The 18,655-nt window shown below is 37.0% G+C and overlaps 1 protein-coding gene across 1 annotated transcript in view; it reads right to left on the reverse strand.

Moving 5' to 3' along the window:
* The window catches only part of TASP1 (taspase 1), an 87,395-nt gene that overhangs the window by 19,264 nt on the left and 49,476 nt on the right, over positions 1 to 18,655 (reverse strand). The window contains 1 exon segment of the mRNA XM_086460834.1: positions 8,557 to 8,667. Within this exon segment, the coding sequence (XP_086316960.1) occupies positions 8,557 to 8,667 (111 nt within the window).

Raw genomic sequence — 18,655 nt, forward strand, 5'->3', positions numbered from 1 at the left:
TCGACATAAGAGCAGCCATGTTCAAAAGTGATACAAGGTGGTCATTACAACAGAAGCCCATGTTGCAGGAAAATAATAAATGTGGTATGCTCAACAAACAGTAATGTTATTTGATCTAATACAAACAGATATTATCTTTAAAGCGCCACTTGCTTTGTACAAGAACTATTTACTAGGTATCAATTATATCCACTGTAATTCTCACTGACTGTGACTGAATCCCTGTGAATCAAGAATCCGGCCAATCATAACACAATGGATAATAAAACAGGAAAATATATTTGGTTAAAATAGAAATGCAAGGCTTGGGAAGTTGTAGAGAGTTTTACCACTCAAATCAAAATCTTTTACTACATGCTGTCCAAGATGCTCAGTATATCTCTTATACTTTCACTGCGTTAACCAAGTGCTGGCTAAGTATGTGGTACGATTTCTGCAAGCAAATGAACAAAAAAACCAAGTTGTTTTCTTCATGGAGGACATGCATCCTTTAATCTTTACTTCAGAAACTCAGGTACTTCAAAAACAACATCTTAACCTGAACTTGGTCTGCAGATCTAATCTTATACTCAGTCGCACAAATTATTCAGGCTATAAGCCATGCTGTGGTGAAAAGTCATTGTACACAGACAGAAAAAGTTTTCTTTTGTTTGTTAATAAGCACTGTTTCTCCTCTGCTTTCAAGGCCTATGAAAGGTGCTTTCAAGGTTCCAGTGAAAAGTACTAATAATCTCTTTAATCAGAATGATTAAAAATGTTCTACTTCAGCAGAACATAGCCAGCAAACAGTATTTAAAGCAGATAGCATATTTAAAGCCATACTAAAACACTAAGACTGTATGAATGCGCATAAAAACAGACAGCAACTTCTGATTATAGACTCGGTGCCAGTAAAATCTTGTTCTAGAAATGCTTACATTGGGTTAATCAATCATTTTTTCTCCCACACTCAGGAAAGAGTAGATGAAAGAAAAGTCTGTAAATAAACCAATCACATATTTCTTAATTTTGCCACTATTTTTGTCAACTATGTGCCATCATCACTGACCAAATTTTCAATAATCTGAATAACTTGCACATGCTAGGCTCTCTCTTTTTAAACTTTAAGAGAAGACTTGGCAGTATATTGCTTTCCATGTAAAGAGTGTGCCGCAAAACATGTAACACTACATTAACATCAGAATTGTCTCATTTATACAGGGATTTCTTTGCAAGAACAAAACATTCATCTTCTTCAGTGGATTACAGAATGAGAAAAGTAATTGCTATGTGTTTTCTAACACTTTTTTAAAAAGGAGTTTAGAAAAATAATTTAAAACTTAAGCTTCAAGCACATAAGACAAACTCTTGAGCTTACAATTTCACCCAGAGACACTCTACCTATGCGTGCACAACTATGCTTATGAGAATCCCGTTCTGCCAGTGTAAATAGCATTTATTTATTGACTTTAAACATGCTGTCCATCGTATTGCCCTAAATATGTACACAACTGTTTTCTGAATCAAGTTACTTCCTTCAATGATTATGCACCATGAAAGCCTTATTACCAGCCCACAAAATCCAAAGGCTTTTAAGTCCATGCTAAATGCTCAAAAGCTAGAAAACTGACTGTGTATTAATTCAGCTTTTGCTGAAATACATTGCCACTCTACTGCTATTTCACTAGAAAACTCAAGGGGAGGATTAATTTAATACCACTGTGCATGATAAAAACATGATAAAGTACAGCTTTAACTTCAGCACTTATTAAACAGACCAGATAAGCAAGAAGCTGACTTCTTTAAGAATAACACAAGCTAGGCCCTTGGAGTAAGGACAAATGTTGGTTACGTCAAACAAGACCAGGTCTTACTGCACTAACTTTGCAAGAATTGACCATGACAGTAGTACTGGGGTGATACAGAGGTGAGTAAAATCACTTAGAGTGACTTGTAGTGGGTAATGTGAATGGAGTATAAAATGAGGATATGTCTTAAAAGTTTGTGTTATGCAAACAAAGCCAAGAAGACCAGATGCGTCTCTCTCCTACAGACAGAAACACAGCGTTACTTGCCCAGTGGTGCACAACATCAAAACACAGAACCTACAGGTTACCCCGATCTGTAGCATCCTGACCAATATACTACAACACAATGATGAAAACGATGGAATCAAGTTGGCTTTCATAGCAATAGAGATTGAACCAAAATACAGTTGCAACTCCAGAAACTACTGAGATTTAGTATTGTCAGCTGAGCTACTGTTATTTTTTTATTTTTTTTAAATAACAATGCAGAGCCAACTTTTAATCTTCTATGCCATTTTATCATTGGCTGCAGAATGAACGTTATTCTGGAAAGGTGAAAAAGTCTGAAGCAAGAACATATCCCTTTTTCTCACACAAGCAGCAAATGAAGACATGAACACGCAGTCACTCGCAAAACCTCTGCAATGGTTCTCTGTCTTCTTACCATGGCACTTTCATGGGCCATGTGTTTCCCCACTTCTGCTCAATGTTGGCATCCACAGAGTCATCAGGAACAAATTGTGTGACTAGACCCTTGTCCATTCCAACTGCTTTCACCAGCAATTTCAGCTGAACAGTCTCAGTGCAATACAGTATGTGCCTCCAATTCACTGCACTGGCTAGAGTTGTGGGGAATTAACCTCTAAATAGTGGCAGTAAAAACCACTTGCTTGCAGTAATAATATTACAGTATTCTATGTTACAGTAAGTTCAGACAGTTTCTCCTCTCTTAAAAATCAGACTCTAAGCCAAATTAAATACACAGTGAACAGCACATTCTTTAAAACAAGAGAATGTATTTTATTTTCAAATTAAAGCAATTTTAAAGAACAGTTAAAAGAGGGATTCAAATATATTAATAATTTTTTAAACAAAGATATTTCTGGATATGCAGACTTATTACTGAGGATTACAATTATGCTAGAGAGTGTATTTTAACACAGCAATACAGTGCAACTAAGTATGTCTGTGTTAAGCAAGATTCTAGACAGCTGAACACTATGCATCCATCACTAAATCTGTAAAAATAATGAGACAAAAGTAGTATTATACTCTATTTCTAAACAGAATCCAGGCACTGTACACAGGGATTCATTTGAGTGTTCTCAAAGGTTAGCAACATATTTCATTAATTTAGTTCTAAAAATCATTTTGTTACAGCCAAGCCATTGAGAAAAAGAAATAATAGTGCAGACTTCTGTAAAAACAACAATATAGGTAATGGAATTTTTTCATATACATTATATTTAATTAGTATTAAAACAGGAAGAGAAAAGGTGCAACTGAAACACTGCCACATATATTAAAGTCATAACAGTTTCTCATTAGAAGGAAAAAGTAATCTGGCTCCCACACTCCTACACCATTTTTCCTCTCTCTGTACTCTTAAGAATGATAGAACTTGCTATACAATTAAAAATTTAGTTAAAATAAAACAAAATATGCCTACTAGCCAAAACCAATTTTTTATACTGCAATAGAATAGGATTGCTAGACAAATCTTTGATCTAATAGCTTACTACCGACAAAACTACAAAAACCTGGGCTTTTAATACCATTTTAAGTCTCATGAAACTCATTGTTCTTTCCTAGCTACAGCGGCATACCACTGAAGAATTTGGCATGAAAAATCCAAAGCAAAACTTCGACTACAGCATTAACTAATAATGTTTGCACTGACTGGCCACACCAGAGAGAAAGGGTAGGAAAAAACCAAACAAAATCCATCTTTCAATAGTTTTGGTTTAATCCTCACCTCCCCCAGTCACAAAATGATATTTTACAAAACACATTTCCCTCCTTCAAAGCTCAACTGATCTGTTATCGCCACCTGACATACAGAAAGCATTATCAAGTTTTTATTTATATATTTCGAGCATTATTAATCTGCAGTAATGGTCTCTTAAAAATAAGCAAACAGGTCTTCATAGCAACTCCACATTCACTGATCCCATCAAGTTCTGCAAGAGCAACCATAACTGAAGACCCAAGTTCAGCCTCAGGCTGGGAATAGAGCATACAGATTTCACAAGTGCTAAGGCAAATAATGATCACAACATCCAGCCTTGCTCTACAGCTACAAGTGAAGAACTTTTTTTCTTCTATATCTCTTGTAAATTAAACTGCTCCCATGACAAAGATTGCTTCCCCCAGAGCACGTAATCAATATGAGTTTTTAATTTCTGATCCTGTGTTTTATTCTCATTTGTAGCTACTGGACAGATCCATTCTAGCACAGATTCAATAGTACACTGTAAAAGAAGTGCTTTATTTACACTTACCCAGCTGAAGGACTATCCAGCTGTTCATCAGATGTTTTACATTCATATGCTTCCATAGCAGAGAAACCATTACCAGCTTCATTGTTTACATTCGCTTTCAAACTCTTCAGAACTTTGGTCCAAACACTGACTGTGGCATGGTGTAACCAATTCAGCGCTTTAGCACACCCAGTTTTAACGGCGTGCAGCTAAACAGTTCTAAACCTTCTTGTGCTGCAATGTGAGTGAAATTCAGGCATTTTCAGGTCAATAATCTACAGATCACCTACGCCACTGGACTTTGTCAGCTTATGTACAGAATGTGTTTAAAGTGAAGCTGCTTGCCACTCTGCTTCTGCTATGTAACCCGCTAAACTTCAAGCTAACAATTTAAATGAACATTAGAGGAATATGTAAGCACTAAATGAAGCCTGCTTTTAATTTCATTCACCATTATATGTTAAATGTTTAAATGCAAGCTGTCTGAAACCAGAGATCTTTACATTTCATGATAAGTTAAAACATCTGTTTAGAATTTTTAAAGAAGCTGCAAGGAAAAGCACCTGTACTTTCCAACTTTACAGATCAGACCGTAAGAAATTAAATAACTGAGGATACCATTGTCCAATAAAACCCCAATGTTTTCAACAAGAAGCAGGACCTACACAAACCTTTATGTAACATCACTACGTTGTGTTAGTTTTTTAGCTGGTTTGACCATACAGATAACGAAGAGTATTACCCCATTCTGTCTACCATCAAATACAAACTTGTGAAATCATAAACTTGCAGTGGATAAAATAGGTTATATGAAAACTTCAGGATCACTTCATCCTCTTCTCAAATCTTTTCCTGTGTCATAGAGAAGACATAATAATGCTTCCATAGCAGGCTTCCTGCACTATAAAACCACAAAGGATACTACAAAGCTTAGAGTGATGCAGCACCGAAATATAAAGTAACAATAACACTGTGCAATGACGGTCATTGGCAGTCTTGTAACTGTTAAAGTATGAGGCTTTCCCCCCCCCCCAACAAGTATTACTCATAATCAGCAAATTCATATTCTATGATTCCTAACCATCCAAACTCCTGCCTCCAAGAGAGGTATTTGACACAAAATTTCTAAGAGAGAAAGCATCAGCGTTATCCTATGTCTTTCAACTCATCACTTTCTAATACTTTATAAGAAGCTTTAAAGCACAATTCGTAACACTGCCATTGTTAAAAGCCCAGATTTCCCGCCAGTGAGATGACACAAACATTTACTCTAAGTCTACATTCCACAAGCTTGGCCACATTTGAAAGGAATGATGAGTAACAAAATCCTCTGTTCTTCTGTTTGGAAGGTATTTGTGTTTATAGAACACCATTATTCGACTGCATACCAAGCCTTTAGTGCTCTTCAACTAAAGATATCAAGCCCATTTGATTTACAAAAAAATCTAAATTTAATTTCTTTCACCCCCAAGTCAACCATCAATCGTGCATTATCCATAGTAAGCTGGCTCTGAGAAAGGATGAGAGAAGCACATCTGCCATTAGTTTGCTCATCACCTGCTGTTTAAACAGCACTCACTGTTTAAAGCCAGGCATTCCCTAGCTGGAAGGATTCCCAGGGCTCTGCGGAGACTGGGAGAGTTCTGTAAACAGGAAGCACCAATCTGATGGCAACTGCCAAAATCAGCTGTTCACCCCTCCATACAAGTAACATACATTTTGACTTCTGACAAAACATTCTAGCTCTGCTTGTTAAAGTGTGTGTGCGGGGGGGTTGGCCTTGGTCCATTCTAATTCTGGTGAAAGTTTGACAAGACCACAAAATCAGGCTTTAAGAAAGAATCCATGCCATCAGCAAGTAGGCTATTAGCCCATTTTATCCTATTGTTTCAGAACAGTAAAAAATCCTGCATCATACCATACATCCTGAGATACCAACTAGCACATTGTCTACGAAAATTCACAGAGAAAAAATTATTTAGTATTAGCCTATTGTTTAAAGGTAATGCATGTTTTCAACTGTTGCACTGTATTAGCAAGACAAATCTACATTCCATCTTCAGAATTGCCAAAATCCCCCAAAGTTACACTAGTGGCTACAAACTTAGTACTATGTCACATGTAAACAGCAAGATGTATCTGAATTTTGAGGTTTTTCTCATCAGTCTTCATTCACAGGACAGCTGAGGGTAAACTAGATTTTATGCTTTCTAATCAAAACACAGAATCCAAGCACTTCACCTACACACAAAAAAAGGTGGCTGTATATTTTTTTTTTCTCCCATGCCAGCACTGCCCCAAAGTACAACAGAGAAGATAATACACATACCTGCTGTCAGGCAACAAAAACTTGCAGTGATAAGTTTCTGAAAATACATGACAAACCTATCCCTGATTAAAACATGACACTTTAAAAAGGAATTATAAAACATTTTTTTTTCCAAATTTTCCTATCATGAAAAGCATTAATTTGGTACTGTCTCTTGTTCTTTTCACTTTCCCTTGTTTTGTTGGTTTTAGTCTGTTTTCCCAAGGCAACAGGACTTCACACTGTTAGCTTGGTATCTCTGTCTGTGCAGCTCCTCTTTCTCTGCAACTGACAGTTTCAGGTGTAACAAAAACTTTAGCAATATTCAGTATGTTCTTAAGTCCAATACAAACATTTTCACATTTTCAGTAAATGCATCTCTTACATACTAGCCCATTAACATTTAAAATAAAATAAAATGAAAACATCTGCTATGTAAACTTGTAGCAAAATACATTTGGACTAAACAGCAAGAGAAGAATTGCATTTTTGCAAAAAGAAAGCCCAGAAAACTCAAAGGAAGTACCTCAACTAAAAAGTTCCAGGATTTTTTGGTCTTTATCAGCCCTTTCTATGAATTACTTTGGCAGCAGCTTTCTATTTTCTATGTGTATACGCACTAAGATGAAATTGCATAAGAATATGTACAATTTGTGCTTGCTGTTAGTACTCCTACTACAAACAGCACAATAAATACTGGAGTATGGACTAAAGATCTGACTTTCTTGAAGTTAGGCCGCTTCCATCCAGCACCTTCAGAGCTGCGTTACAAATTAGCGAAGCTATCACAAGCATCCTTCCTTGGGTAAATAAATGCCTAATTTTGTGCCACTGTACACTGGAATAAGTCAGTAATACAAAAAGATACATTTGTGCTGCTTGGATTACAACCCCTTTGGGAAACATACTGGGATTATTTTGTTCTGCATTCTTAACAGCGCCTAGAGATGACTGCAAATACAGCAGTAGATTATCAAGTGCAGCCTTCCAATGCGAAGGTGACTTCCCCTCAAATGCAATGTCAAGGTAATGTTGTCAGAAGCAGAGATTACTATGGATTCAATATTATAAACATAAATACAGAAAGTGCAATGCCAAGGGTAATGGTTCCTGGGGCCCGAAAAGGTATCCATATGCCCCTCTTGCAGTTCTAATTAAAATACCATAAAAATTAACTTTGGCAATACAGGGTACAAGAAGTGTTACGTTGTCCACAAGAAATTTTGAAGGTCAAAATTGTCTGTGGATTCTAAAGCTTCAAAAATTTTAAGGGCTAAAAAGACAGTGCAAGCCAACATATATGCCAGAAGCCTCACTGGAATCTGTGCCATCTTCAGAAGTTCAAGCTTATATATGTATTTTAAAATTCCACATTCTTATTTTGGTCATGACTTGAAGAAAGCAAACAACATCTATATTCACAAGAAATTAAACATAAGTAGTCATGTGCAACCCTCTCAAATCAAGGAAAAAAATGGGTTTAGCTTACAATAGTCTTGAATGAAGTCTACTTCACTTTTTCAAGAAATTAATTTCATCATGTAAATAGAAAACCAGAATCTGTCTGTCCAAAGCATCTAATCAGAACATGCAGTGGTTTTGAGGTCTATTATATTTAAAAGGGTTAACGGGATGAGTAATTTTTATTACTGCTCCTAAACCAACAACTCTAAAATATTCAATTGCACACCACAGCCAGTGATTCAGGGAGGAAATTCTTTCTTCAAACCTCTCTGGGTATTCTATGACTCACATAACAATTGAGGTATTTCCAAGGATTTTCCTTTAGAGTTTACAAAACATTCTTCTGTAGTTTGACTTAACATTTTTTAGATGTAACAGAACACTAAATTTGAAGCCAACTGCAACATGAGGCTTCCATAGAAATCACAAAAAAAAGTATCTTAATTTTATTTAATAGGGTTAATTGCATTTTAAACAATGTTATGCAATGTTTAGGCAATTAGCACCATATACTTACCTATAAACTTGTTTTGCATAGTCTCTAGGAGAGCTTGGTGGGCATCTTCCGTTTGCAAAGCACATGAACATTCTCTGGCCAGTATGGTTCGGACAAGGTGCTCTCCACAACCTAAAGGAATATCAAGATTTGGAATAGTCAAAATATAGATATTACCATGAAGAAACTCTGTCATTGTTTTATACCATCACAGCCAAATTAAGGAAAAAAAATAAATATATAGATATGCATATGACAGGTTTCTGCCGTATTTCTTCTATTTTTTAAAAAGAGTGACACAAAAATTCCAAGGTAGCAGTTTTTCTCACACTTTCCTGAAATTTGCACTGCACAAAGTCATAAACCAAAAAAGGTTAGATAAAGGAAGAAAAAATAGAAATAGTGAGAAGAAACAGCATGACTGTCTCTAGCTTGTCATCTTTACCCAAATCCTGAAATTCTCTCTTAAAGAATGCACTTACTAATCATTCTCACAGGAGTGATCCCAGGATGCACCTCTCTTCAAACCAAGAACATCTTTACCCAATGCCACAGTAACTCTTTTGTGTGATGTAATCTTCTATTCATTCCATCTGATTTAGCCTTTTGTCAATGAAGGAATGTAAGTGAATTTACCTATGCTTTTTGGACAGGGTCACTGCTTATTGGACTCATAATAAGAATTCCTGTAATTTTTAAAGATTTGTCTTTAAGAAACTAAAAAGCTCCAGCAAACAACCACTTATTGCTTCAGTGCTTTCTGTAACTAACCCCTGAAACGTGTTGATGACGAAGACAAACAGGTCATTAGTGCTACTCTTACTCTGTAGGAATGCTTTCACACCTGCCGGTTTTCTCCCACGCTCTTTTCCATTCCTGTACTGTGCTTTGGGACATACAGGTGTGGCCAAAAGGTACACTGCGTGTTTATTGGATCAGCGTTTTCTTGGACAGGGAAACACACTGGTGATACCTTCTGCATATAACATAAGGCATTATACTACTATGCCTCCCATTGACATTTTTCCTCAACGGCAAGGAAGCAGACGAAGCAGCTAGAAGAGGACTAACCAAGCACCCAGAAAGCTGAAATGTGTTATCCAGTTAGGAAAAAAGGAAAAACACAACTAATTTACAGCTGTAATATGACAAAGATTTCAACTTATCCAAATGTGGGTGATTACAGTTGGATCATCAGACTTGCAAATTCAGAACATAGCAGGACCTAAAACTGCATTAACACCAGAATATATAGAGAGAAGTCAAATATAGTCAAGTCCCAATTATCTATTTCTAGTAAATTTCTCATTAACCATGACAAGATGCAAGCACTGTGCTGCCTCCATAAAAAAGCTGCTATAATCCAGTTTGACTTATTAGCTCAGGTGCAGAACTACATAAATACACCTACCCAGCTTCCAGAGACAATTTAAGGCTGGAAACAATCTAGCTGCTTTCACATGGCAGAGAGCTGGAGCTGGTAAGACATCAGACCTAAGCTGGCTTCAGGCAAAGGCAGCTCAGTCTCCACGGATAACACTCACTTTACTGGAAGCACTAACAAGCACAGAACAGAGAAAACTGAGCGACTCTGGCTGAAGCCAGCCTAGATCTGGCACAAAGAAAGAGCTAATAAACAAACTCAACCCAAACTGGCTCCAGTGCAGCCTGCTGAGCATCTCATCCTTGTGCTTCCCAATATGCTGAGTTTGGAGCATTGACTGGTTCGGGCACAACATTGGGCAGGTCTAGCGCTATGTCTTGGAGCTACTCGCAGACTGGCTTCTTGTTCTTGCCATCAATTTTAAGGTCTAATTAACGTGGCAGCCTATTCCAAAAATGTCTGTTTCTGGTTACTTGTCACACAATTACACCTCTTCCCTTATAGGTAAAGTGAGTTTAAAAACACTATTCTTCAAAGGCTAACACAGCAGAAGAAAAAAGACTCCTTACTCCTCATTGCTAAGATTAATAAAACAACAAAAAACTCCTATGGAGCATTATATATGCATCAGATGTCAGGGAACAAGCCCAGGGACCAGATTGCAGAAAAATTATGTACACATCCTAAAATCTCGGTATCTTTGATCATCAAAATTACACCTTCGTCTTCAGTTATGTACTCCTAATCACAGGCAGCGTCTCTTGATTAATAGAATTCAGTTAAACTGAACTGTTGGAAGCGGGGCACTTCAGCATTGCATCTACATATAATTGGCAGAACAAAGACGAGAAATTCTTTGTATAGCAAACAGATTGAGTAAAAACCAGTTATAAATCTGAGGAAAGTAAAAGAGCTGAAATACTACAACAATTACACAACAAAGGGAGGCAGTTCTTGAGAGCACAAGAAAAAATCGTTTTCATTGAGACTGTCAAGCTCTCGAGTTATTGAGAAAAGTGTCCTGGTGAGGATATTATCTTCAAGAGACTCACACAATACAGTGTCCTTAACAGCTGCTAACAGGAGGATCTGTCCGTTCCTTTGCCTCATTACTTCCATGCTCAAAAGCTTTTGTCCACAATAGAATGGAGAGTTATCTAATATTTATTCAAGATAAACCAATGTATAAAGAATATGCAAAAACTGCAAGATGCATTTTAGCCATAGACCACAACGTGGCTATCACTTTTTTGTAAACTAAGAAAATGTAACCATAGTGAAATTTTGCTGTAAAGAAAAGAAACCAAAATAAGCATATGCTCCAGAAAAAATCTAGTAAGTTGATTTTTTCTTGAAAAGAACCTGTTAATACCTTTAAATCTAAGATTTATACCCTATGTGAGGTAAGAAGCATGGGACTTAGCATGTGAATGAAGCAAATGAGACACAAAAATCAGAGTGAGCTTATGCATCTCCTATGCATCCAGTAATAAAACCAGATGTTACTGCTTCACAATTTTTAAGTAATTCCTAAATTGGCATCAAAAAGACAATAGCCATTTTTTAGCATGATGTATAATGTTATTTTCCCCTAAGAGAATGATTTTATTGAAAAGTTCCCATAACATCAAGTCTGCTACAAAAAACAATAAAATTAAGAGAGCGAAAACTTAATATGGTTTAAGAACAGCTGCAGCCCACTGATGTGATCCAGGATCAACCACAAGGAAAGCAGCCTTATGATTCTACTAACATATCACACATCTCTACATCCCCACAGAAAAGTCTTTTTTTTGGTCATATTTTTGTCAACCTGTAAGGCAGCAAACTTACAGACTGCTGCTGGCAATATATGTAAAAATCTTTCAACACATCACATGCCAGCAATCTGCAGGGACAGATAACTAAGAAAAATAATCCCCCCATTTTGAAAAGAAAAATTTGTTACTGCAGTTTTTGATGTAGAAACATCTATTTTTGAAGAAGAAAAATAACTAAGCAGTGTTTCACATACTTTGACCAGATAAAGGCTGAGAAAAAGAATTTATATCACTATTCCAATAGAATTGCCCTTCCTATCATCTCAAGTTAGAACCAAATACTGGAGTGTGAACTGTCTTGCTGGTTTAGCAGACCTATATGTCTCTATACTCTCATACCAGAACACTGTTGATAATACTAGGGCTAGGCACAAAATAAACGTATACAGAATTACAGTAATCAAAACCTAATTTAAAACTTCATATTTAAGTTGTGGGTTCAAATTTATAGTTTCATTCACTTGCAATCTAACCACCAGCATTAGCCAACTTCCAACAAAGTTTTATTAACATGACTCAAGACAGCAACTACAGTCAAAACTAACACATTTCCAAATCATGCACATAAGCTGGTGAAAATGCAAATCTGGCTCATTTGCTTAACTCTTTCACATTATACTACATTTAACTGTATGAGTTGTTATACTTTGCAGTTTGTCACTGAATAATACTGAAACCAAACCAACAGGGACTCTCCTAATAAGAATTCTTCAATTCTACATTAAAGTCTGAAATGCATTTATTTTAGTAACTTTCCTGTAAACAGAGTTTAAATGATTTTATTATCCTTTCCCAGTTAAGATGACGACTTCTTCGGCAACCTGAAGCTCATTATACCTCAGAGACAAACACTTTGCAATGACAGACTAAAGCTTCCATAAGCCTTCACACAAGAGTGACTCAAATGGAGATGACTATCTGGAAAAATTTACTGAGTTAATTAGTGCTTCTGACTGAAGTAACTGTTTCATATAGTAAACAAATTATTTTCCTAACACAGTAATATTGTGCAAACACCTCGTTGCATACTCATAACTCCTCTGCTGACAAAAATGCTGCTGTTGGAACTACTGTTGTCCATGTTTGCAGGGGTAGGTACAATTAGTTGCCCTCCTCTAGGACTACTACTGGCAAAGCAAGCAATGGTTCTACAGGAAATGTATAGTCTATTTTGACAAATAAACACATGCATACATACATGTAAAGACAGATATTTTGATGCAAGTTTCTAGCCTCCTAGGTTAAGGGGAAAGAAGTTTAAAAAAATAGATTCCTAAAGGCTCCAGAGGTATATGGCCACGAAAGGCTGCTATGACAATGGAAGCAAAGAAGGATCAGGCTTGACAGTCATAACACACTTATTTTGCACTCAAATCAACATGCTTGAAACCAGAATCTAAAAACACACACACACAAACCCACAAAAAACCCCAAAAGAAAAACCACAACAAAAACCCGCATAAATATCCAAAACTCACAACACCACTCCGTCCTGAAAACCTGTCTTCAACAAGAATCTTCTAACCCTTCCTGAAAACCATTTGGAGGTCATATAGAAAACCCCTGATCATACAGAAAGCATCAGAACTGACTTTCAGAGACACATACCCTTCTCGGATCATGCCACAGTACAGCTTCTAACTCAGTGTTTCTTTCAAAGTGCAAAGCTGACCAACAGTGAAACACAACTTCATTCTTCTGTGGGTATTTAAATGTGCAATTTCTGAGGCTAATACCACTTTTCCTATTCAGACACCCCTCACTGATTCCTACAAGATCACCACAAGAACAATCTGGGACTCTGCATCCTCTTTTATTTTTTCCCCATAGTCTCTTCTCCTGTTATCCTATTATAACATAACAGTTAAGTATGTACCAGTAGTCCTCTCAAGTTACTGTTTCAGCCAAAAACAGCGCAGAAAAGCACAAAGCCCTCAACAGGCATTTTCTCAAGCTTTGAGCACAGCAAGACGGTCGTTCCTGTGTCCCACGCTCCGTGCACCAGACCTTGCTGATTAGTGAATCAGATCAGGCAAACCAGAAGTACCTGTTACATTGTCCAGTGCTGTACAACGAGAGAGATACATGCCTTTTTGCAGAGGAATGAGAGACAGGAACCGATCATGGAAACCTGTTACTGTGCTGACAAATGACAATAATTTTTCCACTGTTATTCATAATTCCAGTAGCAGGCAGATACTCTAGAAAGCAACTCTTTGGTCCCTGAATGTCAATATACACACAAGACATGAAATGTATCATGGTTGCATACCTTAGTAGGCATAAACATGAACCTTACTGACCGATTTAAAGATTTAAGAATTTTTTTTGTTCTAGTCCATAAAATTACATAGAAGTACATACCCTGATTCATATTTTCAGTGTTTTCTGCGTATACCTGACCATATTAGGAAAGAATGAAGCTTAGCAAAGGCAAGTTTTATGAGCATATGAACTACTAGCCACTAAGCTGCAGAGCCAGGCCTGGTCTTTGCATTTCAAGTACTGTTTAGCTGTATGGGTATAATGGTTTTTAAGCTCTTCTTCTTTTTGAATATTATGTTCTGTTTCGCTTGTCAGTAAATGAAACCAGTGTAATTCCACAGCATACCACCGGACAGGTACACACTGCAGCACGGTAGCTATGGAGACAATCCAGACGCCATTTGTGAAAATGTCAGTTACTGAACTGAGAAAAGAGACAAGTCAGTAATGCTTAAGCTAGAGCTTACAATTTTGTATTTTTCTTTCTTAAGTGATCATTAAAAGTTATAGCTCTATTCTGTAGTAACTTGCTAGGTAGCCTAGGCACAACTTTCACAACAGTCAAGTTACTAGAGTGTTTTGTGCGGCTTTTCTGGGGTTTTTTTTGGTTGATTGGGTTTTTTTTTAAGACTATTAACATCTTTAATTTTCAACTATTATATTGGATACTATTTTACAGTGCATACTAATTTGAAGAAAAGGTAAGAAATCTGAGCTATATTTAAATGTTAATCTAACCTTCTGTAGCAAACAGTAACTAATACTCTACTTAATTCATAGGTTACATAAACCTTAACTTGCTATAGACTTTGGTCCTTAATTTGAGCTTCATGCAAGAAACTAATGATTAAAATACTGTTTTTTCCTCAGCATAGTGACTTCTCAAGTAGATTTCTAATGCTTGAAATAACCACAACAAGAGGGAAAAGAACCCAGCACAATGGAAGCTGAACATCCCATACAATGCGTGCTCTGCATCTTATAATGTCCTACCAATGGAACCAAGATGGCAAACGAAAGGAAGGCCTTCTGCAAAGCAAGGGCCTCCGAGCAGCATGTCAGAAAGAAATTGTTTTTCTGCTCCTTTTGATGGAAGATGCTTTCAAGTCAGGAAATTGGAAACAGGTGTGCCAGAGGGCACACACACATCCATGCACCACACTGAAAAACACGCGTTTCCAATTTTCAGACATGAAAGAGACTCCTGTTGAATGGAAGGAGAAATGAAAATCTAGCTTTCTTTCTGCAAGCCATAAGCAGAGAGCTTATGGAGCTTTGACAAGCTGCCGGAGCCTGTCTAGCTATTGAAACGTACAGTACCTCAACACAAAGTGTTGGAACTTGTTTTAAAGGAGTACAAAATGGAAACTTGCATTACTCACATTCATTTGAGAATGGAAAAAATAATCTAGTTTACTCCGCTGCCAAAGTATGACTCTTCTCTTTTCAGAAGCTAAAGATAGAAGTTGCAGGTTATCTGTATTTTATTATCTGTTCCATGCAGCAGAGTATGAACCTGGTCTTGTTAAGCTGTTTCAACTTTAATGTCGTTATTTTCAGTTCAATAGTAGTGCCTAGAAGTTAACAAGTTTAAAACCTATTATTTCTGCTTTATTTCCTGAATAACTTCTAGTTATGCGTAATGGAAACACAGTGAAACCTGTATTTTAGTAAGCTCTGATTGTCATTACCAGCATCTCTAGAAAGAGTGGACTAAAAACTTGCAAGCCAATTATTTTAAAAAACAAATTACAGTACAATAAACATATTTGGATGGTAAGTTACTGATACAGTTAGTTACATATTAAAATAAAAATTTAAAGTCCAATTCTGAAAAGACTTAAAATGCTACAGTCTAGCATAATGCATCACAGTACTGAATTAAAGTTGCATAACTTTTAGCTTTTTGTACTCCTATCAGCTGCTGCATCTTGCCTTCATAGTAGCAGGGGAAATTTTTAACTTACTGACCTGCTGCCAGGAAGAACACCTGCAAACGAAGTCCTGTCCAATTCCTAAAGCATTGATCCTAGAAGGATCAATGAAGCACATTCTTGTTGCAGACAGAAAATTCTTAGATGATTTAACTTCCAAACTAACAAACACTTACTAAGAATATGCAAACAGAAATTTTCCAAAAGGTTGTAACTCCAGTAAATTTAGGTAGGTTTCAAAGACACAAAAGACAAATTCAACATCCAGACAAACTGTGTCTAATGCATCTTCTCTATGGAAAGGTGGGAAAACACTTTCTATACCTTTAAATTTTTAATATGGGCAAAATAAATTAAAATCGCTCAGAAGAACAACTCATCCAGCTTTTCTACAATCTTACAGATAAGGGGAAAAAAAAGGCTAAAGACTTAAAATATGACAAATGTATGAACCCTTCACTTCTAAATAGTGGGAAATGCCATATCCAAACTACATCACTTTTGTCACATAAAAGTTACAGGAAAGGAAATAAGATAGTAGCTTACGTGTCAGCTAACTAGATGTATACAACCATTTTCTCCCAATCACAGAAAAATGTTTAAGACATAAAAAGAGCATTCAGTTTGCCATCATCTCCAGTTCACTTTCTATCCTTGCACTGACTTCAAGCCATTTGGACAAGGCATGGCAAATAGGAACAGGACTACCACTGTTCAGAGAAGGAGATGGCGCTGTATGGCTGGCTGCTGCCCTGGGTTATGAACACACTGCTCTGTGAGCAGTGGGCGTTCTGGAGGAGACTACCACTTCTAAAAAGCCCGTGGAACTTCATGCTTACACTATATTATTACATTAAGTCCAATTAAAATTTCAAGAGGCAATAAGCACTCTTTGATTGTTGCATCCATCCAGTTCTGCTTCAAAACAACCCTTCTGAAGGCAATTCAAACAACCATTCTGATTATTTTGTGGACAAAACCCTCAGCTTTGAACGCTGCTGTACTGTGTTTAATTGACTGCTTCTTAATGCTACCATTCCCACAAATCATCTCTGCCTGTTGCTTCCTCTCTCTTCACACAGCCTTGTGGTGGTAGTGAGTTAGTTCAGACACCACATGCTATATCACTGAAGCCTCCAAACTGCATCTGGACACAAAGGCTGAACTCTTGACAGAAGCATTCACTGCAGAAGTAAATACTGATCTGTCTGGAGATAGACCTCTTTCTTCCTCTACTCTCTGGTTCACTGTAACAATGACATAACTCTTCTCCATATGCAGCTGCTTCATCTGTGATGCATTAAATTACCTGTTATTCCCCAAATCTTACAGGACCAGACTGATTTTAAGAGATAACACATATTTCTACAAAGAGATTAACTGTATCATAATACTTATCTCACATAGTGTAGCTCAAACGATCTACACAGGATACAAGACTTGCATGTGAAATTCCTCTGGACTTTTGGAGCATGGACTCAGAAGGATGCAGGCCAGACAGACCAGTGGCACCTGCCCAGGTATTGGCAGTCACTGGATTCCAGTGCAGCCACTACTGCCCTCAACGCCTGGGGATCACAAAGCCAAAGCCCTACATCACAAGTCAATTTATTGGCATTAAAGCTTCCTTGAAAAGTATTTACTCCACAGATTTGCACATCACTGTGGTTCCTGTTGAAAATGAGTTTTCAAGTAAGAATCTACAGTTCAGAGGCTTCCATAAGGAGAGACCAAAATGCTGGCTGACGGCATAGCTCAACAACCAATATAACAAGGACAAGTCATCTCTCCATAGGTGTCATTTGCTGTTCCACATTATCTGTTCCATTTGGCCAGCAAAAGCATCCATGAGGCACAAAATGGACTGGAAAGAACACATATGAACAAAAAAGTAAAAGTTTGAGCAGGAAAAGCAGGAGGAGGAAGAGTGAATACACTCATTTCCTTACTGATACGGATTTCAAAAACGAGAGAACCCTTCTTGAGCAGGGGGTGGGACTAGATGATCTCCAGAGGTTCCTTCCAAGCTAAACAATTCTGTGATTCTTCACAATGCTCTTTTTCACTTCATGGAATGATGCATCATATAAATGCATGTATATCCAACACAGCTTTTAAAGTACTTTGATGTAATCCCTAAAACGCCTTTATGAGAACAGAGGTCACTGCTTTTGACCAGAGACCTTAACAGCCAGTCCTTTAGGATCTTGGTGAATTCACAAACACAAGAAATTGTTAAGGGAGTAAGGCACATTCTGCTTATTTACACAGAATACATACAGTCTGTATACGCACTCCTAAAACATTGCTGTTATCTGTATCTGATTTTCATTTAGTCAGGAATAGACTCTGGGCAGGGGAGAAGAGCAAGACATCATTTTCCCAGACTGAATCCTCAACTATACCTTAGTTTGGGTCCATAAATATGATATCCCTGCTACTTTCTCAACAAAACACAACTTTGGGCTCAGTCCTGAAGTCCAATTATATTTGTTAACACGCTTAATTTTTCTAAAAGAGCTCAACATATTTAAAGAGTTTATTCCTTTTTCCTTAAAATTATAAACCATAATTAGGTCCCATTTAAATTCTCCCTAGGACATCACATCGTCATACCTTTCTCATATCAAATATTCTCCTCAAATGGATTCTAGTAAAAGCTGGAGACTTTGCAGCTTTGTGTTACAGAATTTCTGCATTTTGTAAATAATGCAAGA

The sequence above is a fragment of the Leptosomus discolor genome, chromosome 2 (assembly GCF_034619465.1).
Source record: "Leptosomus discolor isolate bLepDis1 chromosome 2, bLepDis1.hap2, whole genome shotgun sequence".
Classification (NCBI taxonomy): Eukaryota; Metazoa; Chordata; class Aves; order Leptosomiformes; family Leptosomidae; genus Leptosomus; species Leptosomus discolor.